The sequence below is a fragment of the Homarus americanus genome, unplaced genomic scaffold, assembly GCF_018991925.1.
Source record: "Homarus americanus isolate GMGI-L3 unplaced genomic scaffold, GMGI_Hamer_2.0 scaffold49689, whole genome shotgun sequence".
Classification (NCBI taxonomy): domain Eukaryota; kingdom Metazoa; phylum Arthropoda; class Malacostraca; order Decapoda; family Nephropidae; genus Homarus; species Homarus americanus.
Window position 1 is genome coordinate 369,189 of NW_024726347.1, and position 20,498 is coordinate 389,686.

Genomic DNA, 20,498 nt, shown 5'->3' on the forward strand with positions numbered 1-20,498 from the left:
GTCTCTCAACTGAACTTTCCCGCCTTGAAGAGTTACACAGTATATTATTTTAGAAAATTTTTTTTAGGAATATAATACAATTTCTATTTATCTTAATATTTTAGTTTTATCTGTTTTCTTTATATTATTCTTTGGTAGAGACTTACACTGTACTGTATATTAAAGCTCTTGTAACTATTATCTTTTGTTCTGTTGTCTTCTTATATCCACCATGTTTGTTTACACTTATGACGTCATACAACTCTGCGCGCCAAAACCAACTCGAAGGTGAGTAAATATTTTTCTTTTATTACATACAATAGCGAGTTTATTCGACTGTAATTTATTCCTCATTCGGTTTTTAAGACTCTTTTGTAACTACTGTTGAGGAAGTGTCGTTTACTGATGACTGGAAGTGTGAGAAGCCAAATGGTTACAGTCACTCAACAGCTGATGTCTAGGGTAATGTTTTAGTAACTGATTATTACTTGAATAGATGTATTGTACTACTGACAAGTCGCCATTTGCTTACCAAACTGATTTAAGAAATTAATTAGTTATGCCACTACTGTAATATCAAGAGTTAGTATAGATATTCACTTAAAATAAACTTCTATCTTTTGAGACGGTGGGTACTATTGCATTTTAAATCTGTAAAGATCTCATAGTACAGTGTTTTAAACTGGTGCCTTTGAATCAGCATTTTTTGGGAGGTTAATATATAGGATTAACCCGTCAGGGCTGGAAATGCCTCGAATTTCACCATATCATAGTAAGTTCATTCTATTTAATATGCCGGGTAAGGTTAGGTTAGGTTGGTTTGTTTGGTCTGGTTTGGTTGGTTAGGTCTGTTCTTCATACCCACAAATGTTAAGTAGCGTTTATTTTAAAAATATTCATTTTTTAGCATATTTCCTCAAACTACAACAGCGTCCACTATAATGTAACAATGAAAATCCAGTGTTTTTGTAATTGTGTTCAATCAATTTTGCTTGCGGGTTGGTCCTATATAATTACCTTTTTTTAATTATAAATTAATCCTTATTTGAATATTCTGGTGTTTGTTGATTACTGATCCAGTAGCGGCACTACCAAATTACTGTTTTCATTGGTAAAAATCAAGTTAAGCTATGCACACTTATTAATTAACTTATGACAGTGAAATGCAGTAAAACTAAAAAAGGCTTAGATACATATACAGTATGGTATCATTAAAACTTGGATTGTTCTTGTCTTACCTTATAGTTAATGCGGTGCTATTCTAGTGTGAGGTCTACAAATATCTTTAGTCTAGCCTAACCTAACCTAATCTAACCAACCTAACCTAAATAGGTAATAAGTATATAGGACTAACCCGCGAGTGAAATTGATTGAAAACAATTATAAAACTGCCTGATTTTCATTGTTATATTATTGTGGACACTGTTGTAGTGTGTGGAAATATGTTAAAAACTGGATATTTTTAAAATAAACACTACTTAACATTTGTAGGTATAAAGAACAGACCTATCCAACCAAATCAAACAAACCTACCTAACTTTACCTAACTTCCCCGGTATATTAAACAGAAAGAACTTATTATGATATGGTGAAATTTGACGCTTTTCTGGTGTGAGATAATACGGCCGGGTTAGTTGTATATATTAACCCCTAAATATTTTGTAGCATTTAATGTTCTCATCCATTTCTGGTTAATACTTGGTGAGAGTGGTCCAACCTTTTTGTGTCTGAAATTGGCGGAGGATGATGATAAAGATAACCTTGCTATGTTTGCCAACTTTTAACTACAGAAATGGTTATTTTTGCAGAGAGAATCTTTATTTTGTTAGAAAAATGAAATAGAAAACACTCTACTGTTACTATTATTATCGGTTAGGGAGGTTAACATAAGAACATAAGAATGGAGGAAACTGCAGCGGGCCTATTGGGCCATACTGGGCAGTCCCGTTTACACCCAACCCCTATTGCTCATATGAGCATCCAACCTATGTTTGAAGCAATTCAGCGTATTCGAGTTAATGATGATATTTGGTAACTTGTTCCATTCATCCACTACTCTGTTTCCAAACCAGTGTTTACCTATTTCACGCCTAAATCAAATTCTAATTTAAATTAACAGTTCGCCCTGGTTGATAGTTCATAATGTCCCTTTGTTTAGCCCTTCCACTTATATCAGTCGCCCCGCCTCGCCTCCTGGGGGACAAATATGATTTTCCCCTCTCTCTTCCTAATGATTTTCTTTGTTTCTTCTGAATTTTTCCAAGGATTCTATATCCATTCTGTAATACGGTGACCAGAACTGAACTGCTTAATCCAGGTGTGGTCTCACAAGAGCAAGATACAGTTTTAGGATGACCTCGCTAGTCTTGTAACTAACACTCCTTTTGAACCCAAGCCTTGTTACGAGCAAAAACACATTTTACTTGGCTTAAGGTTCTCTTATTACATCACTCCTCTCTCTCGCAGTCGGATTTCTCTATGGCATCGTTGTTCATCTGGTATCTGGTTTCCCTGTTTACATCTCCTATACTGAGTACTTTACATTTGTCGACGTTGAATGTCATCTGCCATTTTTCAGACCATTCGAAAAATTTGTTTAGATCTTCCTGTAGTTTTGCCTAGTCCTCGTCAGATTTGATAACACGTCCTAGTTTAGTGTCATCAGCAAATTTAGCAAGTTTTCTTCATTTTATGAATGTTAACTTATGGAATGTAGCTGTATCAAAAAGAAAATTTTATGAAACGAACCAATCCTTGATCACAGAAAGTAATCATGTTGCACAAAGGCAACTCTACTCAGAGTTAGAAAAAGTTATTAATTAAATTACACAAAAGTCTTTCTCCTGCATTTTTGTTTTGTTTCACGAGATAAGAAAGATTTTATCATATGGTGAAATTTTCCCAAGTTGGTGCAAAGGCCAGACCACCACCACAAGTATTATTAAATTCTGTCAGGAAGCAGTGTCCCAATAAGGACTCTACTGACTCTGCTCTACTCTGGTGATTATGATGTTTTTTTTTTTATTAATTCAGGTTCGTACAACCATGGAATCTGGGATTTGGGGATTTTAAACACATGCAATAGATATATCTCATCATTCTGAGTAACTAATTTTGTACACCTCCGTCACAAATGATTAATAATATCTTTATTTAATTTTTTTTAGTTTTTCCGTATCTATGATTATAAATCACCTGTAGAGGGCAGTGCATGAAGGATGAGGGAAATTCACTGGGTAAAACACAGCAAAAAGCTCATCATATGACATTAAAATGATGTCTCTACATACTTTGTACACGAAGAAATTAATTATTTACTGTAAATACTCCTCCGAAAATCTGCCGAGTCAACATGTGTTTTGTCTGCTCAGTTTGCTTACAACCGAGCTGCTTGGTCTGAGCATCTCCTATCCACAAAAAAATTAAAATTACACCATGACGCTTCAACAAAGTTCCTTTAATTGGTAACAGATATCAAAATAAGTAGTACAGTACTTAGTGTTTAATATGACACTGGCTAGAAGGTTGGGTAGGTTTCTTTGGTTGGTTAGGTATGGTTTTATTAGGTTCATTATTATTCAATTGCAATGGAAGTGTATAGAATGAAAGCTTACCGGTACTCAGAATGATGAGATACAGTTTATCTATGGGATGTTTTAAAAATTCCTGATTCCATGGTTGTATGAAACTGAAATTTTACCCCCGAAAATCACTGAATTGTCTCATCAAACCAGGAATGAACCATTGACTGTTACCATACTTTTGTCAGTTTTGGTTAAAATTAGAACACAGTATAACTTTTTTTTTTTGCCAAAGCCTGAGAAGAATATTCAAAACTGTAGCCTAATTGTCATCAGTCTACTGAATGGGTTATTTTTACCATGTAGATTTTCCCAAATCCACTTATATATTTTATTTTCTCATCAAGATTTGTTTCCATAAGAATTAGAGAATGTAATTAAAAAAAACCTCAAAATAGGTTTCTGAGTTAATACCACAGTACAGTACAGTATGCTTGTGCAGGTAAAACATCAGTTCTGATATTTTCTAACAGCGTCTTATTACCACACATTCTTTCTTTCTTCAAGAAAACTTAAAAAATTTATGAGGATTTAAAAATTTTTTATGGGTATTATAATTTTGGTGACTTCTTGTCATAAATCCTAATTAAAATCCACCTGCAACAACCTGCTTATGCCATTTTGAATGTTTATTTGATGGCTATTTCATACACATGAATGGTTCCTAGCCACGGTTCCATACACTTGAACACTAAACAGTGACTACTGAGTATCATTTGTTGGAGATAAAATATAAGAAAGTAACCTCTATATCCCAGGATGGAGGTACAGTACTGTATAATATTTTAGGTAAGGTTAACCAAACCTAAATTGCATAATCAACTTATCCTAGGATATTATTGTAGGATAGGTTAAACAAGGAAATTTTTCCAGAGTAAATAAAAGCTTTCTTACCGTGAGAAACTTTAAATTTCAAGAGGAATACTTTTTGTGTAACACCAACTTTTATGATTTTTTAATGTTTTCCATCTTGAGAAGAGCTGCTTCTGTCCACCATGATTACTTTCAGTGGTTGATCATTGTTTCATTATTTTTAAGATACAGCTACATTTTATTATTCATCATTCTTAAAATGAAGAAGACTAACCTGCCGAATCTAACTTAAATTAAACTGACTTGGGCTGGCTGTGGTTGTGGTGGGTTGCGAGCGAGGAAGTCCTCAATACTACGTTGACAACTAGCATTGATATTGTCGAGATAGATCTGTATATACGGCTCCATAACTTTCGTCAGATGGTTATTAGACACTTCATACTGATGCTTGTCTGGGTCGTTGTCAAGGATGAGTTTAAGTTTCTCCCCCAACTCGATGATTTCCTTCACATTATCATGGCTTGGTCCAGGTAATTCAATGTTTTTCTCTGGTGGTGGGGGTCCCACAGAAGCCATTGTGAGTTGTGAGGGGAATAGCGGGCACAAGAGAGAACTGCATACGCGGACTGAGAGCAATGAGACAGGCTCTGCTAGGTCAGCGACTTCTACCCTCTTGTGGCAGGACACGCCATGTTTCATTAGACCAATCATAGCTAGCGGCGGAGGGAATGCGTGGGTGGTAAGGATGCGTGGCCCAATCACAGTCCGATACGTCATATGATGTCAGCGATAACGTAAGAGCGGCCTAATGCGCACCACTCACCTCGCCGCTTCCCGCGTATGGTCAACAATGGACCGCGTAAATGACCAAATTTACCACCTAATTAAAGCATTTTCATTCTGGCAAGGCACCGCGTAAATGACCAAACGAGTAGACAAAAACCGCGTAAATGCAGACTATACTGTACATGTAAATGAAGCTGTAGAAGAGGTATTGACTGGATGTGGTGGATGGAAGTCTATTAAAGGATCTAAAACAAGAACTTCAGAAAAATAAAAGCATGAAAATTTAAATTCCTTGTCATTACTTACGATTTTCTTGAGGTAAGAAAGACTTTGTCTTTACTAGATAACTATTCAAAAGTGGAAGGTTTACCTTGCCAAGCATCCTGAAAAATTACCAAAAATTTTTCTGAAAATTCATTTCAATACGTGTATGTGATTTCCTACTTTTATAACTGTATACTATACTCAGGTTTAGTAGTGCTCAGTGGTTTTCTCCAGATAAAATCAGACGTATTTCAGTGATGGTCTTTTTTAGTTCGTTGAAGTACTGATGGCATAAACTTTAGAGAATTGCGATTGCAATGTACTGCTGCAAGAATGTACCAGTTGAAATGGAACAATCCCTAAGTTGTAATAATTCTGTACTGTCTCTTAGTCAAAATGTACAGTTCATGTAGCAGAAATGAACTATTTTACTTATTTGCTGCTAGATTTAGTACATTTATTAAACCTATCGTATAAATTAAAAGGAAATGATAAACAACAGAATAAATTTAAAAAAAATTCATGGTGGTGTAGGCCATTGCTTTGTGTGCGGTGTGTGAGACAATATTACAGTGAATGGCATATGTCTATACAGTATTAGGTATGACACTTTAATGAATTCAAACAAACACTCCACATTGAATTTTGTCAAGATCATTGTTGAATGTGTGAAGTTTAATTTAGATCTGCTTTGAGGTTTTAGAGTTAAACTGCTTGATTGTCGGTGTGTTGTCAAAGCCAGTATACTGCTACCGGTACGCATCTGTCCATGTGGTATGATCTTGTCCATATGAATGTCAGTACTGTACTATACTATACTGTATCAATTTGCCTGACATATAGTTTGAATAATCATGGCCTGACCTTCAATTTTATGGGGGGATTTACCGTATTTTATGGCATATACACGGGATACAAGCCAAAAAAACCCCCCCCCCCCAATATCAACAGGGAATATTTAGTTTTTTGTGTGTGCATTTAAGCATTTAATTTTACTCCTACTAATATGGCACATGATAAAGTAAGTCTGTATAAATTAAATAAATTTTCAAAGATAATTTCCTCCTGTGCCCACAGTGTATTAAAAATGGATGTTAAATACCATAAACTCAATGTGTTAGTACGGTCCATGTTGATAAGTTATTACAACGTTGTTATGATTGTTACTCGTTGTACTAAAATATACATACAGTACTATGCCGATGGGTGACGTTTTGTACTACGGACGAATGGTGATGGCTGTCAGCATTATTTACCATTATCAGCATAATTTCAAGTTTCTTTCAAAAGCTAAAGGATGTTTCCTAAAAGAAGTAAAAAGATAAAGGCTGCAGGTATGAAATTAATAGATAGTACAGTAATGCTTGTAAGTGTTCAGGAACGGTTACTGATCAGATCTAAAGAGTTGGGTGCCATATTGACAGTAATCGTCTCGGGTTATCCAGCTTTAAATTTTAAAATGACTCCTATTTTAATTAATTAAAAAATATAATAATATATTAATAATATGTTTACTAGTAAGTAAAAAATAAATTAAAATGTTTATTCTGGAGTTTGGCTATGCAAATTTAGCCACTGGAGACAACATCTGGGTGATTCATTATTTTTACTTTTAACCTCTTCACCATTGAACGGCTTGTTAGCCGCTTGGGTGGTCGGTCACTTCTCTGTTATGCACTGTTGACAAATACAGTAAACCCTTGTTAATCTCGAGGGATAGGTTCCAAGGAGTGGTGCGAATAAGCAAAACCGCGAATAGCAACTTAAACTACCTTAGTGCACCACTGTATACCAAACTGACCAGCTTTTTTTTTTAATATGTTTCTTATACGCCTAAAATATGGTACCAGTACAGTCAGTATACTTAAAAGTCTTCAATTCATGTTTGTATCTCTGATTTGACTGAAAAACTTTTATCTGGACTTAGAGGCATGTTTATAAATTTGCCAGATTTCCGATTAAATCTCGAAATAACGACAAAAGCAAATGATTGCCTGACTTTTTTGTTACATTTTTCTTAAAAGATGATACAGTACAGTACAGTACTTAGATGTAATGATGAAGAAATGCATTTATGAAATTAACAATTAAATCACACGCTTGTACAGTACTGTATACAGGGTATTCTTTTTTCATTTAGCCATCTAATAATCTTCCTTGTTTCTGCTTCCAAATTGAGATACAATATTCAGTATACTGTACTGTAAATACAGTTCAGTATAGCTATTGTGTATATTTGTGGGCGTAATAAATGTTTGCATTTTTCAGGCTATCCACTTTTTAAAGATTTTACTGGCATTTTGGAGGACATTTTGATGACAGTTGAGGGGTAATGTTGATAAAATAAGGCAATGTTAAGGCATACACAGATGGTGGTTACTTGGGCAAACATTGATGGTGGTGTCATGATCGGTGCATCATGATAGATGAAACACCAAAAGAAAGTTATTACTGGTTTCTTTAGAGAATTATGGATTATGAGAGAAAGGGTTTTCGTATGAAGAACTGCACAGTAACTGTTTTTCAAAGGGAGCCAGTTGTATAGATAGTATTCGTTTATTGAGTTTATACTTGTACAGTATTGGGAATACTGTAGTAAATTGGATCTACTGAATTAACAGAATCAATTCTGTACTACTGTATACAGTATATCATAATGGGGGGGGGGTTCTCTGTGCTGAATAAAATTGCCTGGCATTGGTCAAATTGAAGTATTAAAAGTAGTGTCCCTATAATGAAGGGGATAGTGGAAATAGTTTATTAACCTCTTTTGAACAGATTACTGTGTGCTGAATAAAATTGTTTAGTGTTGACCAAATAAAATATTACAAATGGCATCCCTATAGTGAAGGAGTTAAATGTACAGTTGACTTGGGAGGTGTAATACCCCCTCTTCCTTTCCCCCAAAACATGCAATGGCCCCCCCCAAAATGTATCATCGTTTAACGTGTCTACATTAGGGAAAATACATAATTTTTCATTGTTTACTGCCACGCTTCCTTTTATGTGTCGGTTTGTGTATGTACAGTACTGTATACTGTATACTTTATTAATTTTTTTATTTTCATTTTCGAATGAATTCAGTGTATCCTCTTCACTTTGGGATGCCACGTTTATTATTTAATTTGGCTAACACAAGATAGTCTTATTCAGCAGAGAAGGGACTGTAAACACGTGGTTAGTAGAGTATCACTGCAAACCCCTACACTATGGGGACGCCACTTTTAATACTTTATTTGGTTAACGTCAAACGTTTTTATTTTCCTGACGCCAGATGATTTTATTCAGTAGAGGGTGACCTCGTATACACGTGTGAGTGGTTAAAATGTCTAGATTAGGAAAAATGCATTAATTGTCATCTGTGTGGAGCTAACAGAGGTTGCAGTGTGCTGCATTCAAAATGTGGTGTGAAACTAATATACAGTATTCAATTAACTATGACTGTCCATCTTGAATATTTGATGATATCACTTAACGTGATAATATGTGAAACAGACTTAAATAATTTTGGCTAACTGTGTCTGATTTGACCTAAAATTGGTAACGCGGAGGTTCTTGAGTTATTACGCCCACTCTTGGAACAACCTCCCAAAGAGTATTGTGATGGCACCGATTGTGAGCTCTTTCAAGACCAGGCTTAACCTAAACTGGAACAGGTTCAGATACATTCAGGCGTCAGTACATGCCCAGTACCTGCCAACAGTGTGTAATAGACACACAACTGACTGCCCAAGCGGCTAATGGGCTGATCAGTGGCGAAGAAGACAAAAGTAAAAAGTAAAAAAAAAGTGTTACAGGGTGTGGAGAATTTTATGCTATAGTTGTAGAAAATATGGACAGGTGTATTGTTCGTTCATTTTGTTAATTCATCTTACCCTATCGATGAAAGGGATAATACAGTACTGTACTGTACTGTACAGTATTGTATTTTCATTGTGCCATTTTATCCCTGGAAGCTCAATAAACTTTAAAGAAGGAAAGTTGTTTTGATCATTTAGATTTACTTATAGGTACCTGTACAGTATTTGCAGTGAAAGGAAAAATGGAGGGTTGATGAGCGTGTAGGCAGGCAGCTCTTTGTTGGAAGGTTATTGGTGCAGTAATGTACAGCACGGTACTGTGTTCAGATATCCCCCTTAATATAGCCAGGGTTGATTCATTAACTATTTGGGCATACAAGTACTGTACAGTACTGTACCAAATAATTCTTTCCCCATTAATTCTGTTCTCTGGGAGCAGGAGGCCCATGTAATTCTAACTGTTGAAATAGTGATATCTTTATTAGCCGGAACAGTTGATACAAACAACTCTCTCAACCCCAGAAAAAGTCCCCCATCCCTGGAATGTTCTGGTACTTATACTGGGAAAATTTTCCTCAATTTTCGAAAATTGAGTATTGCATCATCTGTCAAACCTGCAAAAAAATCCACCATCCCCCAAATTCTCTCAGAATTTTCCAGAAGGATGCATTATTTCATCTCAAACCCTGAAAAAATCCGGTCCCCCAAATTTTTCCTGGTACTGGAAAAATTTTCTCAGAATTTCCGGAAAATGCGCCCGATTATCATATCTCAAATCCGGGAAAAAAATCCCCCATCCCTGGAATTTCCAGGAACTGGGAAACTTTTCTTGGAATGTTCCAGAAAATGAGCCCCTCTGAAAATTGTTCCTAAACCTGGAATTTTCCGGAAAATTCTGAGCAAATTTCAATTCCGGCTATCAGAGAGTTCCTGTCGAAGTGAATTCCAGCTAATGGAGATATTGCTTCTATCATTCAATCATTCCGAGTACCGTCTTCATATCTAAGGTTTGGTGACCACAGTCCTCCACTTTAAACATTCTCGGGCTGTTTTTACCAATCCACTAAGGCTTTGTAACTGTCTGGGGGCCCAGCTTATAATTTCATTCATCCATCCCAGTCTCTGCCTTCCCCAGGTCCTCCTACCCTCAATTTTACCCATTAATATTTGTTGTTATCCACCTATCCCTAGTTATATGACCAAAGTTTCTCCTTCAAGTATTTTTCTCTTAAGTTTTTGCTAATCTTAGTACAGTACTTTTTCATTTGTTTTCTTGTTTGTTTAGTTTATTGTTAGCATTCACCTATAACACCACATTTCAAAGGCCTCCAAACTCTTTCTGGTGTCTGCTGAAAGTGTCCATGCTTCTGATACATACATCAGTCCTTGCCATATAAAGCCTTTCAGCAGCCTTTTTTTTTCAAATTCAAGTTTATGTCCCTTTTCATTTAGTCTTAGATTATTAAAGGCTGTTTTTGCTTGTTGTATTCTTGTTTTGACTACTTCTGTACATCTACCAGCACAGTATATTTAAGAGAAAGTCTTGTTTCCCTTTAAATAAAAAAACATCCCCTTCCTCCAAGAAAACTCATTTCAGTATACAGTACTCTATTTTATACAGAGTATTTCTATAACTTGCAGCTGGTTGTCAGATGGCATATAATTCATGCACCGGTTCTATTTTGACTACTGGTACTTTTTATAATGAAAAAAATGCCAAGGGCTCTTATTCAGTTCAAAAGATCCTTGAACTTGAATTATTCTTACTAACAAAGTACTGTACAGTAATGTACAGTAGCTAAAACCTTCTGAATCTCCTAAAGAGTTGCTAGCCAGTTCAACTATCCTGTTGTGTGCTTACAGAAATTATACTCGTCATCGTAGTGATCAGTAACTGTTATTTAATACACCAAATGATATAAACTTACCTATAGCTCAAAGCCAAAAACCAAAAATTCATATCTTTAAGCGACAATTTTCCGGGCGCACTTCCCGTACAGTCGTGGTTTTATATATATATATATATATATATATATATATATATATATATATATATATATATATATATATATATATATATATATATATATATATATATATATATATATATATATATATATATATATATATATATATAATTTTCTTTCACGAAAAAAATTCATTAAAATAATTTTTTTTTCACAAACTAAAGAAATCATATTGGTTATTAACGTGTTAGTATTCATCAGGTCTTCACATGATAATATGGTTTAGGGGATTACTGTCCAATGTACTCTGGGGATCTGAAGGCTGACCAACTAGTACATCACTATTGGGTACTGCACGTGTTCAGTACAGCCAGAGTTCTTGTTTCAGATTGGAATGGCGTCCTAATCAGATTAGGGTTTAAAGTGATTGGAACCCATTCGGATTAGCGGCAACTGGGACTAGGCCCCAATCCATTGAGTTAGATTAGGGTAGGTTGGGGCCTGTTAGATCTCTGAGCCCATTGACAAATCAGCGTGTGATGATACTCTTCCAGTATCACGCGTGACCACCAACAAACAGCACACTGAAGGCTGGTAATTGTTGCTCTTATGTCGTGACAGCTAACCAGGACGCTCTCGTTTATCCTTAATTATACTTTACTGGCAGTCCTTAATAGCCGACAGACCTTAATGATACGTTGTTGTGCTCGCTTCTGATGTTATGTAACTGTTGCGTGTAGACTGTAGTAGACGTGTATGGATTGTTTGTTGAATTATATTAGTGTCCTATACCCTTGTAAAATACCCACCGATAATTTACCACTGGACAATATTCCACGTGAAAAAATCCCCTAAGACAATTCCCATTGGACAAAGTCTCGTAAGACAATTTGTAACCGGTCAAAATCCCTCCATTGACATTAAAATTGGAAGTTTCATACTAGTTTAAGTAATAGGTAGTTTGGTTAGGCTAAGTGAGATGAGGTGAAAATTTCCCTGATAGCGACGGAACCATGAAGTTGATTATGATATACTGAGGTGTATGTTTAAGAGTGCCCTTATAAATGTGCTACGATAGTTCACGGGAGTTATGGTTGTGCGTGTATCGATAATAAATATGTTCACATATAAGGGCGTCTTGATTACCAGCCAGACAAGATTGACAGAGTGGTTATTGAGCTTTTAACAGGCAAGTAGGATGTATAATTCAGGATATAATGGTAATTAATTATTTTTGACATACACGGATGGTATAATTGCTCACTAGCTGAAGCTGACTGGCAGGTTATTGAGTTGTTAGCGCAAGTCGGATGTGTATTTCTGGTCATAAATATGACACTTATCTTAAAGAATCATAGCGGTGGTAATTACCTGGGTGCTCGTGTACATGTGTTCCACTTCCTGTTATATTGCAACACATCCTCACTGTAGACTTAGCGAGTGGACAGTGAGCGAGGAAACTATCTTCCCAGTTTTGACTGATGATTTATTAAATCTGGCGAAACAAAATCAAAGATTTACCTAGACTACATAATGAACAGTTGGTATGCCTGACTGGGTAGCATGATTCGTCTGATACGAGAAGCTCTCTTTACGGAACATGAAGCATATTATGATTCCAAACATCCCAAAGTGGTTAATGTAGTAAATTGTATATTCCACAATCATCAAAAATGGACAACAAGGATATCCTGGAAACTCAGGATCAGTCCTTTCCAGGCCCGCCAACTGGTCAACAGTTTCCCAGAGAGCAGGTCAGAATGTTCCATATTCCTCGATACTTTCATCCAAAACTGTGAAGGTAGTTTTATAGTTTTGTAGCTCACTGTACATTTTAGCTGCAACGTTTCTTGATTAGAAAAAATAAATAAAAGCCTGATATATATATATATATATATATATATATATATATATATATATATATATATATATATATATATATATATATATATATATAGAGCTCCTCTTATGTTTGCAGTGTGTTGGTGTGTGGATTAGTGGAAGTCATGTTTTTGACCTGACCTGGCCTGACATGTTTTGTAAGGTCACCCTGCGTTCAAAAGCTCACCCCTGAAGATGTGAATTGCACGAAAGCGCTTGGGAACTTCGTGTTTTTTTCTTTCCTTGTGGTTATCAGCATATATATATATATATATATATATATATATATATATATATATATATATATATATATATATATATATATATATATATATGTGTGTGTGTGTGTGTGCGCATAAACCTGTATGCATATCACGAAAATGATCTTGGCGACCCAAAACCCCATCATGTCAGTTACAATTTTATAAATATTTTTCAAACTTTGCCAGTTCTTTCACAAAATTGACTGCTTGGGTTCCCGTAACTGTTAAATACTGGCTGGTCGAGTGACCTAGTCTCGCTTGGGGTTCTTGGCGACGGTGTCTCACTTGGAATCGAGGAAGGAATGGTACTTCCTTGTCGTGCTTGGAGCAATGTTCTATATCCAGTGGATAGTTTTGAATTTACTGAGAAGGCCTCTGTCTCCTCCAGAATATATAAAGTACAGTAGTTGTATAATCTGAAGTATAATTTTACCTGTTATAAGTATGTGTTTTATCCATAAATTGGAATATTATTTATTAATATAAAACCTTTTTTAATGAATGCGGCGTCACATGACTTGTTATTACGTCAGATGAAATATATACAACCAAATTAATCCTTCCACCAAACTACACGTTTACAAGAGTGGTCAGATGCATTTAAACCACTACTCTACACAAGACATGTACAGTACCTGACAATTTTTCATCACGAATCATATGGGCACGATAACCGAGTTCGATTAAATGAATAAGACCTCGACTTAATATTTGTATCTCATGATCTCAGACCGCCAATACTGCTGCTGCACGCCTGTTTTAATAACGGACCCATGTGGATTTCGTTTTTACCTCATTAAAAACAGTGATATCCATAGTAACAGCCATTGTCGTTAATATACAAATAAAATTATGATGTGATAACTCCTTTTACCCTATGGTACAAAAAATTTAAACCTACCATGTATTCTCAATGGTTTTCTTCCTTACACAATATTTCTGAATGGAAGCTCATCACCACTCGGTATATTATTTCTGCGAGGAAGGATTTTTATTAACCTATCCGATACATCAGAGAAGTTGTGTGTAATAGTTTCTCCTAACGAAAACAAAAACAATCCATCTTTCAAAATGAATAGGAAGTTGAACTCCTGTTTTTCGAGTGTTAGGTCAGCTGGGCCTTATATGCAATTTGGTTGTGTATACTAATGATTGGTTGGTGTGATTGTTATTGTGAGTAATTAGCATCGTATTTCAACTTCTCTTTGACAGTGATTAAGATAACGTGTATGAATTTGCTGTGTTTTAATAATTTATTTTTTGAATATATCGTATATGTAGTACATGTTTGTTTGTCGTTTGTATATTGTTGTTTGTTTTCTGTGTATTGTTTAGATGGTGTAGTACGATGGGCGAGACGCAGTAAGTAAAGAAGATTAAGTGTTAATAAGGTCATGTAGGTCGCGGCTTTATTGTTATTATATAGGTTATTAAGCTACAGGCGGGCGGGTGTGGGTCCAGGGCATTGTTTTGTTGATATGCGTATCTCACTGGCACGGTTCTTGTTATCACGGCTATAGGCCTACTGGTTATGAGGCTGTCTTAGTATGTGTCTATTTCATTAAAATATGTTGCAGTCCTTCATACGGTAGGTTATGCTGTATGTGTGTGTAGTAGCGTATTTGGTCAAGAATAACGTAATACTCCAGTAAAAAGAATAAACCGGGAAGAATGTGTTTACTACAGTATTATTCATGCTGGTGTAATGTGTATATTTTATAATTCATACGTTGGATGTACAGCTGTACACTGTCTATTCTTATACCGTGTAAGCATTCTTATAAACTTACAGCTGTAGAGGTTGTGCACTAATTACTTACATTTGGTGTGTATAACTGCTATGGGGTGGGCAGGAGGTGTTAACTAGGCAGGTGGGACGGGACGGGAGGAAGGGCGGGGGTGGTGGCGTGCACCTCGCTCATTATTGACTGCAATTAGCGCCGGATGAACCATCCACGCCCGCGCCTGATACCATCACTATTGTTTCGTTCGCAAAACCACCCGCCCACACGCTCTTTCCCACAATCACAAGCACGCCCGTAAAAATGATCGCACCTCCTCCCCACTCACATAAGCATGCTCACCCACCACGCCCACAAAAACTCACCAGTTCCCCCTTGCCTACCTCTCCCACGCCCTGGAGTACGTCCTCCCCATCAACAGTACACTCATACACCCGCCCTTCCATATTCACGCATGTCCGCTCGTAATCCCGCCTGAGGTTGAGAAACTTGGGTCACGAATAAGCTGTACTGTAGGTGGGTGGTCGGGATGTTCGTAGGACGGAGAACTGAATACCCATGACATTCTCGTTTTGATTGGTTTACTGTAGCGGGCATTGTTGTGATGGATATGGCTGACGATACGAGATAATGATTAAAGATACACTTTACCACGCCACGAACAAGGTAGTTTATATTAAGCTGTGTAGCATGGAGAGTTATGGTGAAAGTAATTAGCAATAATCACAGCGGTACAAATTTCTCGATATTTTAGTTTTAAATTTCAGTCGATTAATTTTATAGGAACTATCCATTATAAGTAAATGGAAGGGGATGCTTCTTGGCATTCAGGTATTTTTATTAGTTTTGCTCCCACTGGCAGCCAACTATAACTTGGAACCTCTCCACTTACGACCCAAACAAAATTATTGAAAATACTGTACACTGTATCAATCCTGGAACATCAGTATAAAGAACGTGAACAGCGGCAAATATATTAATATGGTCACATCTGTTGTTTAAATCACAATTTTCTTATTATTGCAAGATTTGAATAATTTACCACATCGTTAAGTCTGTTGCTCGGTTTGAGTTACAAGACTTATTATTAATATATATTTTTTTAATTAAACTATACACTTCATTTTATATAAAACAAACGAGTTGTACGTAAATTAAATCTTGGAGCGTTTAATGTTTTTATTTGTTTAATAACATGGTTTTGTGTGTTTAAAGACCTACAGTGTTTCGTATTCACTTGATGTTTTTGTTGAAGACTTGCAGCACTTTTGTATAGTTATAAATATTCTGGACAGATTCCTTTAAAAAAACTTAGGATATTTACCACTATGTGGGCTTTATAGGTAAGGTAAGGGAGATTGTCATATATTGGTATTCATGTTGTAGATTTTCCTTTGTATTTAAGAGTGTTTTTCCATATTGCTATTACAAACCTGATAATGAAGACCGTCATATACCAGCTATAGACCAATCACATGTGACCCACAACAAATAAGTGCCAGATACTGTCGTGTCGAGGAAATTTTGGTGTTAACTGTACAGTCGGCCATAAATGCTTTGAGCGAAAAGTTGTATGTCTTGCCCATTAAAGAACTGCATCATTACCGAACAGGTCTGGGTGGGTGCCAATGTAACCACACATCTTGTTTTGTTTGTCAGTTTGTTTTGACGGTATGTTTTCATTATTGACGTTGCCTTACTAATAGTTTGCCGACTATATATTGAGGGATGAAATAAAACTTAATATTCATGATTTATCTTAGGTGGCTTTTAAGATTTTTTTTTTATAAGTACTGTTAATATTTTTCCTTGTTATGATAATATGTATGACTACAACATTATGACTTGTTAAACTTACTGTGGTTGTGAAGGAGCCATAGCCTACCGGTCCTTTAACTTGGCTTGTGTGTGATTCAGTGTGATAAACCAGAATGACTCACACACTCACCTCGAATCTGGGGGAAAAATGAAGGAAAAAGTCACAGAACCCAACCTAACCCAACCCAACCAAACCTAACCAAACCTAACCTAACCCAACCCAACCTAACCCAACCCAACCTAACCCAACCCTAACCTAACCTAACCCTCCTCTTGTGTATTCTGGCCGTGACGGGAAGCCCACACCACCACCACTTACCTGTACCATTTATACCTGTTCCCGCGCCACCTCTGCCTTCCGTCAGTCATGTGGTGATTACCCCTTCCTTGTCTTTGCTCAATTTACAAAAGGTAGTGTTTTCGAACCTGTAATAATTAATGATTTGTTAACTGTGCACTGGATAGAGAGGAGAGAATATCGTCCCATCCCGATATCGTGTTTATTATTTTTATTTAATTATTTATTTATTTATTTTTTTTTTTTTGCTTTACGTTTTTGGAATCCATATGTGGTAATGGTTGTAAGAGATTGTTGTTGCCTTTGTGGTTTATTACTCTTACAAGCATCATTCCTGGCTGTTGTTGTTATCATCATACCTTACTTGAATTAAAGGGGTAAATATACTTAGCATTAGGGTGGGTGGTTAGGTTAGGTTAGGTTAGGGTAGCGTAGCGTTAGGTTAGGTTATACAAGAAGGGGGTAGGAGGGAGGACGTGTTGAGTTCGTGTTCTTTATGTGGTATAATTGTGTGTTTTGGTTTTCAGGTGACCTTTATAGTACTTGATGATCTTTGGTCTGGTTAGGTTAGGTTTGGCTAGGTTAGGTTAGGTTAGGTTTGGCTAGGTTAGGTTTGGTTTGGCTAGGTTAGGTTTGGTTTGGCTAGGTATGTTAGGATTTGTCTGGTAAGCTAGATTAGGTTAAATTTGGTAGATTAGGTTAGGTTTGGTAGATTAGGTTAGGTTAGGTTATTGTTCTGATTATCTCTAGGTTGATATGTGAGCACACAGTAAAGCCCCATCACTCTCTCCACTTTATTCCTGTGTTCCCCCTTTTTCTCGTTTATATTCTCCTTTTCTCACTTCTCATTTGTCTTCTCGTCCAATTCCCTCCTTCTTTAACATGAATATTGCTCTTTTTATCACATTCTCCCCCACCCCCCCTCCTCTTAGTTTTGTGTCCCATTATATACCCTGTTTATCGTCTCCTTTTTTCTCCTCCCCTTTTTATTCTTTATCCGTACTACCCTATCCCCTGAAATTCCTCTTCCTTTTTCTTTCCTCCTTCCCCTCTCCCCCACCACCAGCAGGAGCCAGTGGATACGTCACCAGCAGGCGTTGTGTCAGCACTACCTCGCCTTGGGTTAATGAGGCCAAGCTGGGGGGGATCTCTCCCCCTCCCTCCGTTTCCCCCTCCCTCCCTCGCCTCCTTTTTTCTAAGCTCATGTAACTACCTCGACCGTAATTCATCAACCTCCCCCCTCCTCCCCACCCTCCCCCCTCCCCACTACTACCCCACCCCCTCCCCCACCACCCCCCTCCCCACCCCTCCCCACCCCTCCCCCATCTCTGTGTCATAAGCTTAATCATGGGAGGTAGTTAGACGAGTTCTTATTTCCCGGGGCAACGTGGATTAATTTATTGAATGGTTAGATTAGGTTAGATGAGGTGGGGTTAGATTAGGTTAGGTGGGGTTAGGTTAGGTAAAGGGTGGGGCTAGGTTAGGTAAAGTGAAATGAGGTTAGATTAGGTTAGGATGAGGTTAGTTTAAGTGGGATGGGGTTAGGTTAAGGTTGTATCTCATTCTGTCCCTTTGTCCAGTACACGACTTACTGTGTACTCGCCAAGAGGAACACTAATTGAGTGGAGGCTTGGTAATTAGGGGAAACTTAAATTGGTAGATATGAATAAAGAAAGAAAGAAAGAAAGAATAAAATGAAAGAAAGAAAGAAAGGCAAGGTTGAGAATAGGAACAAGAAAGAATACAATTAATGACAATATAAGAATGAATGAGAGAAAATAATGGTTGGCAATATAAGAAAAGGAAAGAATGTATGATTGACACAAGGAAGGAAGGAAGGAAGGAAGGAAGGAAGGAAGGAAGGACCAAGCTGTTGTTTAATTATCCATTTCCTTGCTCTTTATATTCACAGTCAGTTAAAACTATTCACACAATTTTGATTTTACTTTCCGCTTATCTATACTTACACTATATATTTACCTGAGTGTATGATACATTACACAGATCTTTATTATATTCTGTTCATGTCAGTGTAACAAATTCGTCTTTACTTCTGCTATTCTACTATTTTATTATATTTATTCTCTATTCACGAAAGGTAGTGAGTTTTTGGGGGGGGGATATTTATTTATTCTTCAGGCGCAGGTGACGGACATATTTTAAGATGTTTTATATTATAGGTTGAGAATGTGAAGCAGGTGTTGAGGCTAAGGTGGGAGGAAGGGGGAGAAGAGCAGAGGGACGAGGAATGAGTGAGTGGAAGAGGAGGAGGAGAAGAAAAAGTGGGGAAAAGTGCATGTTAGAGGGAGGAAAAGGGAGAGGGAAAGGAGTGATAGGGTGGGAGGTATGAAGAGATAAAGGGGGAAGAAGGAAGTGGGGACAGAGGAAGGGGGAGGTAGGGAGAGCGAGAGATTGCGTGTGTATCGGTGTCCAGATAATTTCTAAGTAATTGGTCGGAGAGGTGTGTGTGTGTGTGTGTGTGTGTGTGTGTGTGTGTGTGTGTGTGTGTGTGTGTGTGTGTGTGACACCCCATCATTAGCCATCTAAATTTCTCTCACACACTCAACTCGACCAGGAACTCCTCCTGGACATATCCATCATGGTGCCCCCCTCCCCATCTTCCCCCTCCCCCATCTTCCTCCCTCCTCATCTTCCCTCCCCCTCTCATCTCTCCCCCTCCGAAAAAAAGGACTAAAAAAAAAAGTTCCACATGGTCAGTAGTAGCTAGAGGCGAATGCAGTTTTAGCAGCAGAAGGGAAGTAGACGGTAGAGGTGTAGAATGGTGGAGGGGAAGTGGGAAGAAGACTTGACAATAGGTATACCTCAGGGAGACAGGTGAGGGTAGGAGGGCATCCACACCTGATAGTTGAAATGGGAGGAAAATAAGTGTTGGGTGAGTGTTAGGATGGACAGATTAATTAGTTCCAATAGTGAGATAGATAAATAGACAGGGGGAGGGGAGGTAGGGAGGTAAGGTAAAGAGAGAAGGTAGGGAAGGAGGGAAGGGATAGAGAGGGGGGAGGGGAGGTAGGGAGTAAGTTTTCCGAGAGAAGATAAGGATTAGGGGATACAGTAGTAGGGGGAGGTAATGATTAGGTGTTCGTATTTTTATCTCTTTGACGGGTGTTAGGGAAATAAGACAATAGAATCGTCAGAGAGAAGGATAGATTGAAGGGAAAAAGAGTGGGTGGGGAGAGAGGCCGGGGTGGGGGAGAGAGAGGCAGGGGGTGGGAGAGAGAGGCAGGGGTGGGGGAGAGAGGAGGCAAGGGGTGGGGGGGAGAGAGGCAGAGGGGAGAGAGAGGCAGG

General features: G+C 37.4%; 1 protein-coding gene across 1 annotated transcript in view; it reads left to right on the plus strand.

Annotated features, from left to right (window-relative positions):
* The first annotated feature begins 219 nt into the window (after positions 1-219).
* The window catches only part of LOC121865613, an 83,399-nt gene continuing 63,120 nt past the window's right edge, over positions 220-20,498 (plus strand). Inside the window, exon 1 of the mRNA XM_042365135.1 lies at positions 220-267. Coding sequence (XP_042221069.1) covers positions 228-267 — 40 coding nt within the window. The 5' untranslated portion in view covers positions 220-227. The remainder of the gene's footprint in view (positions 268-20,498) is intronic.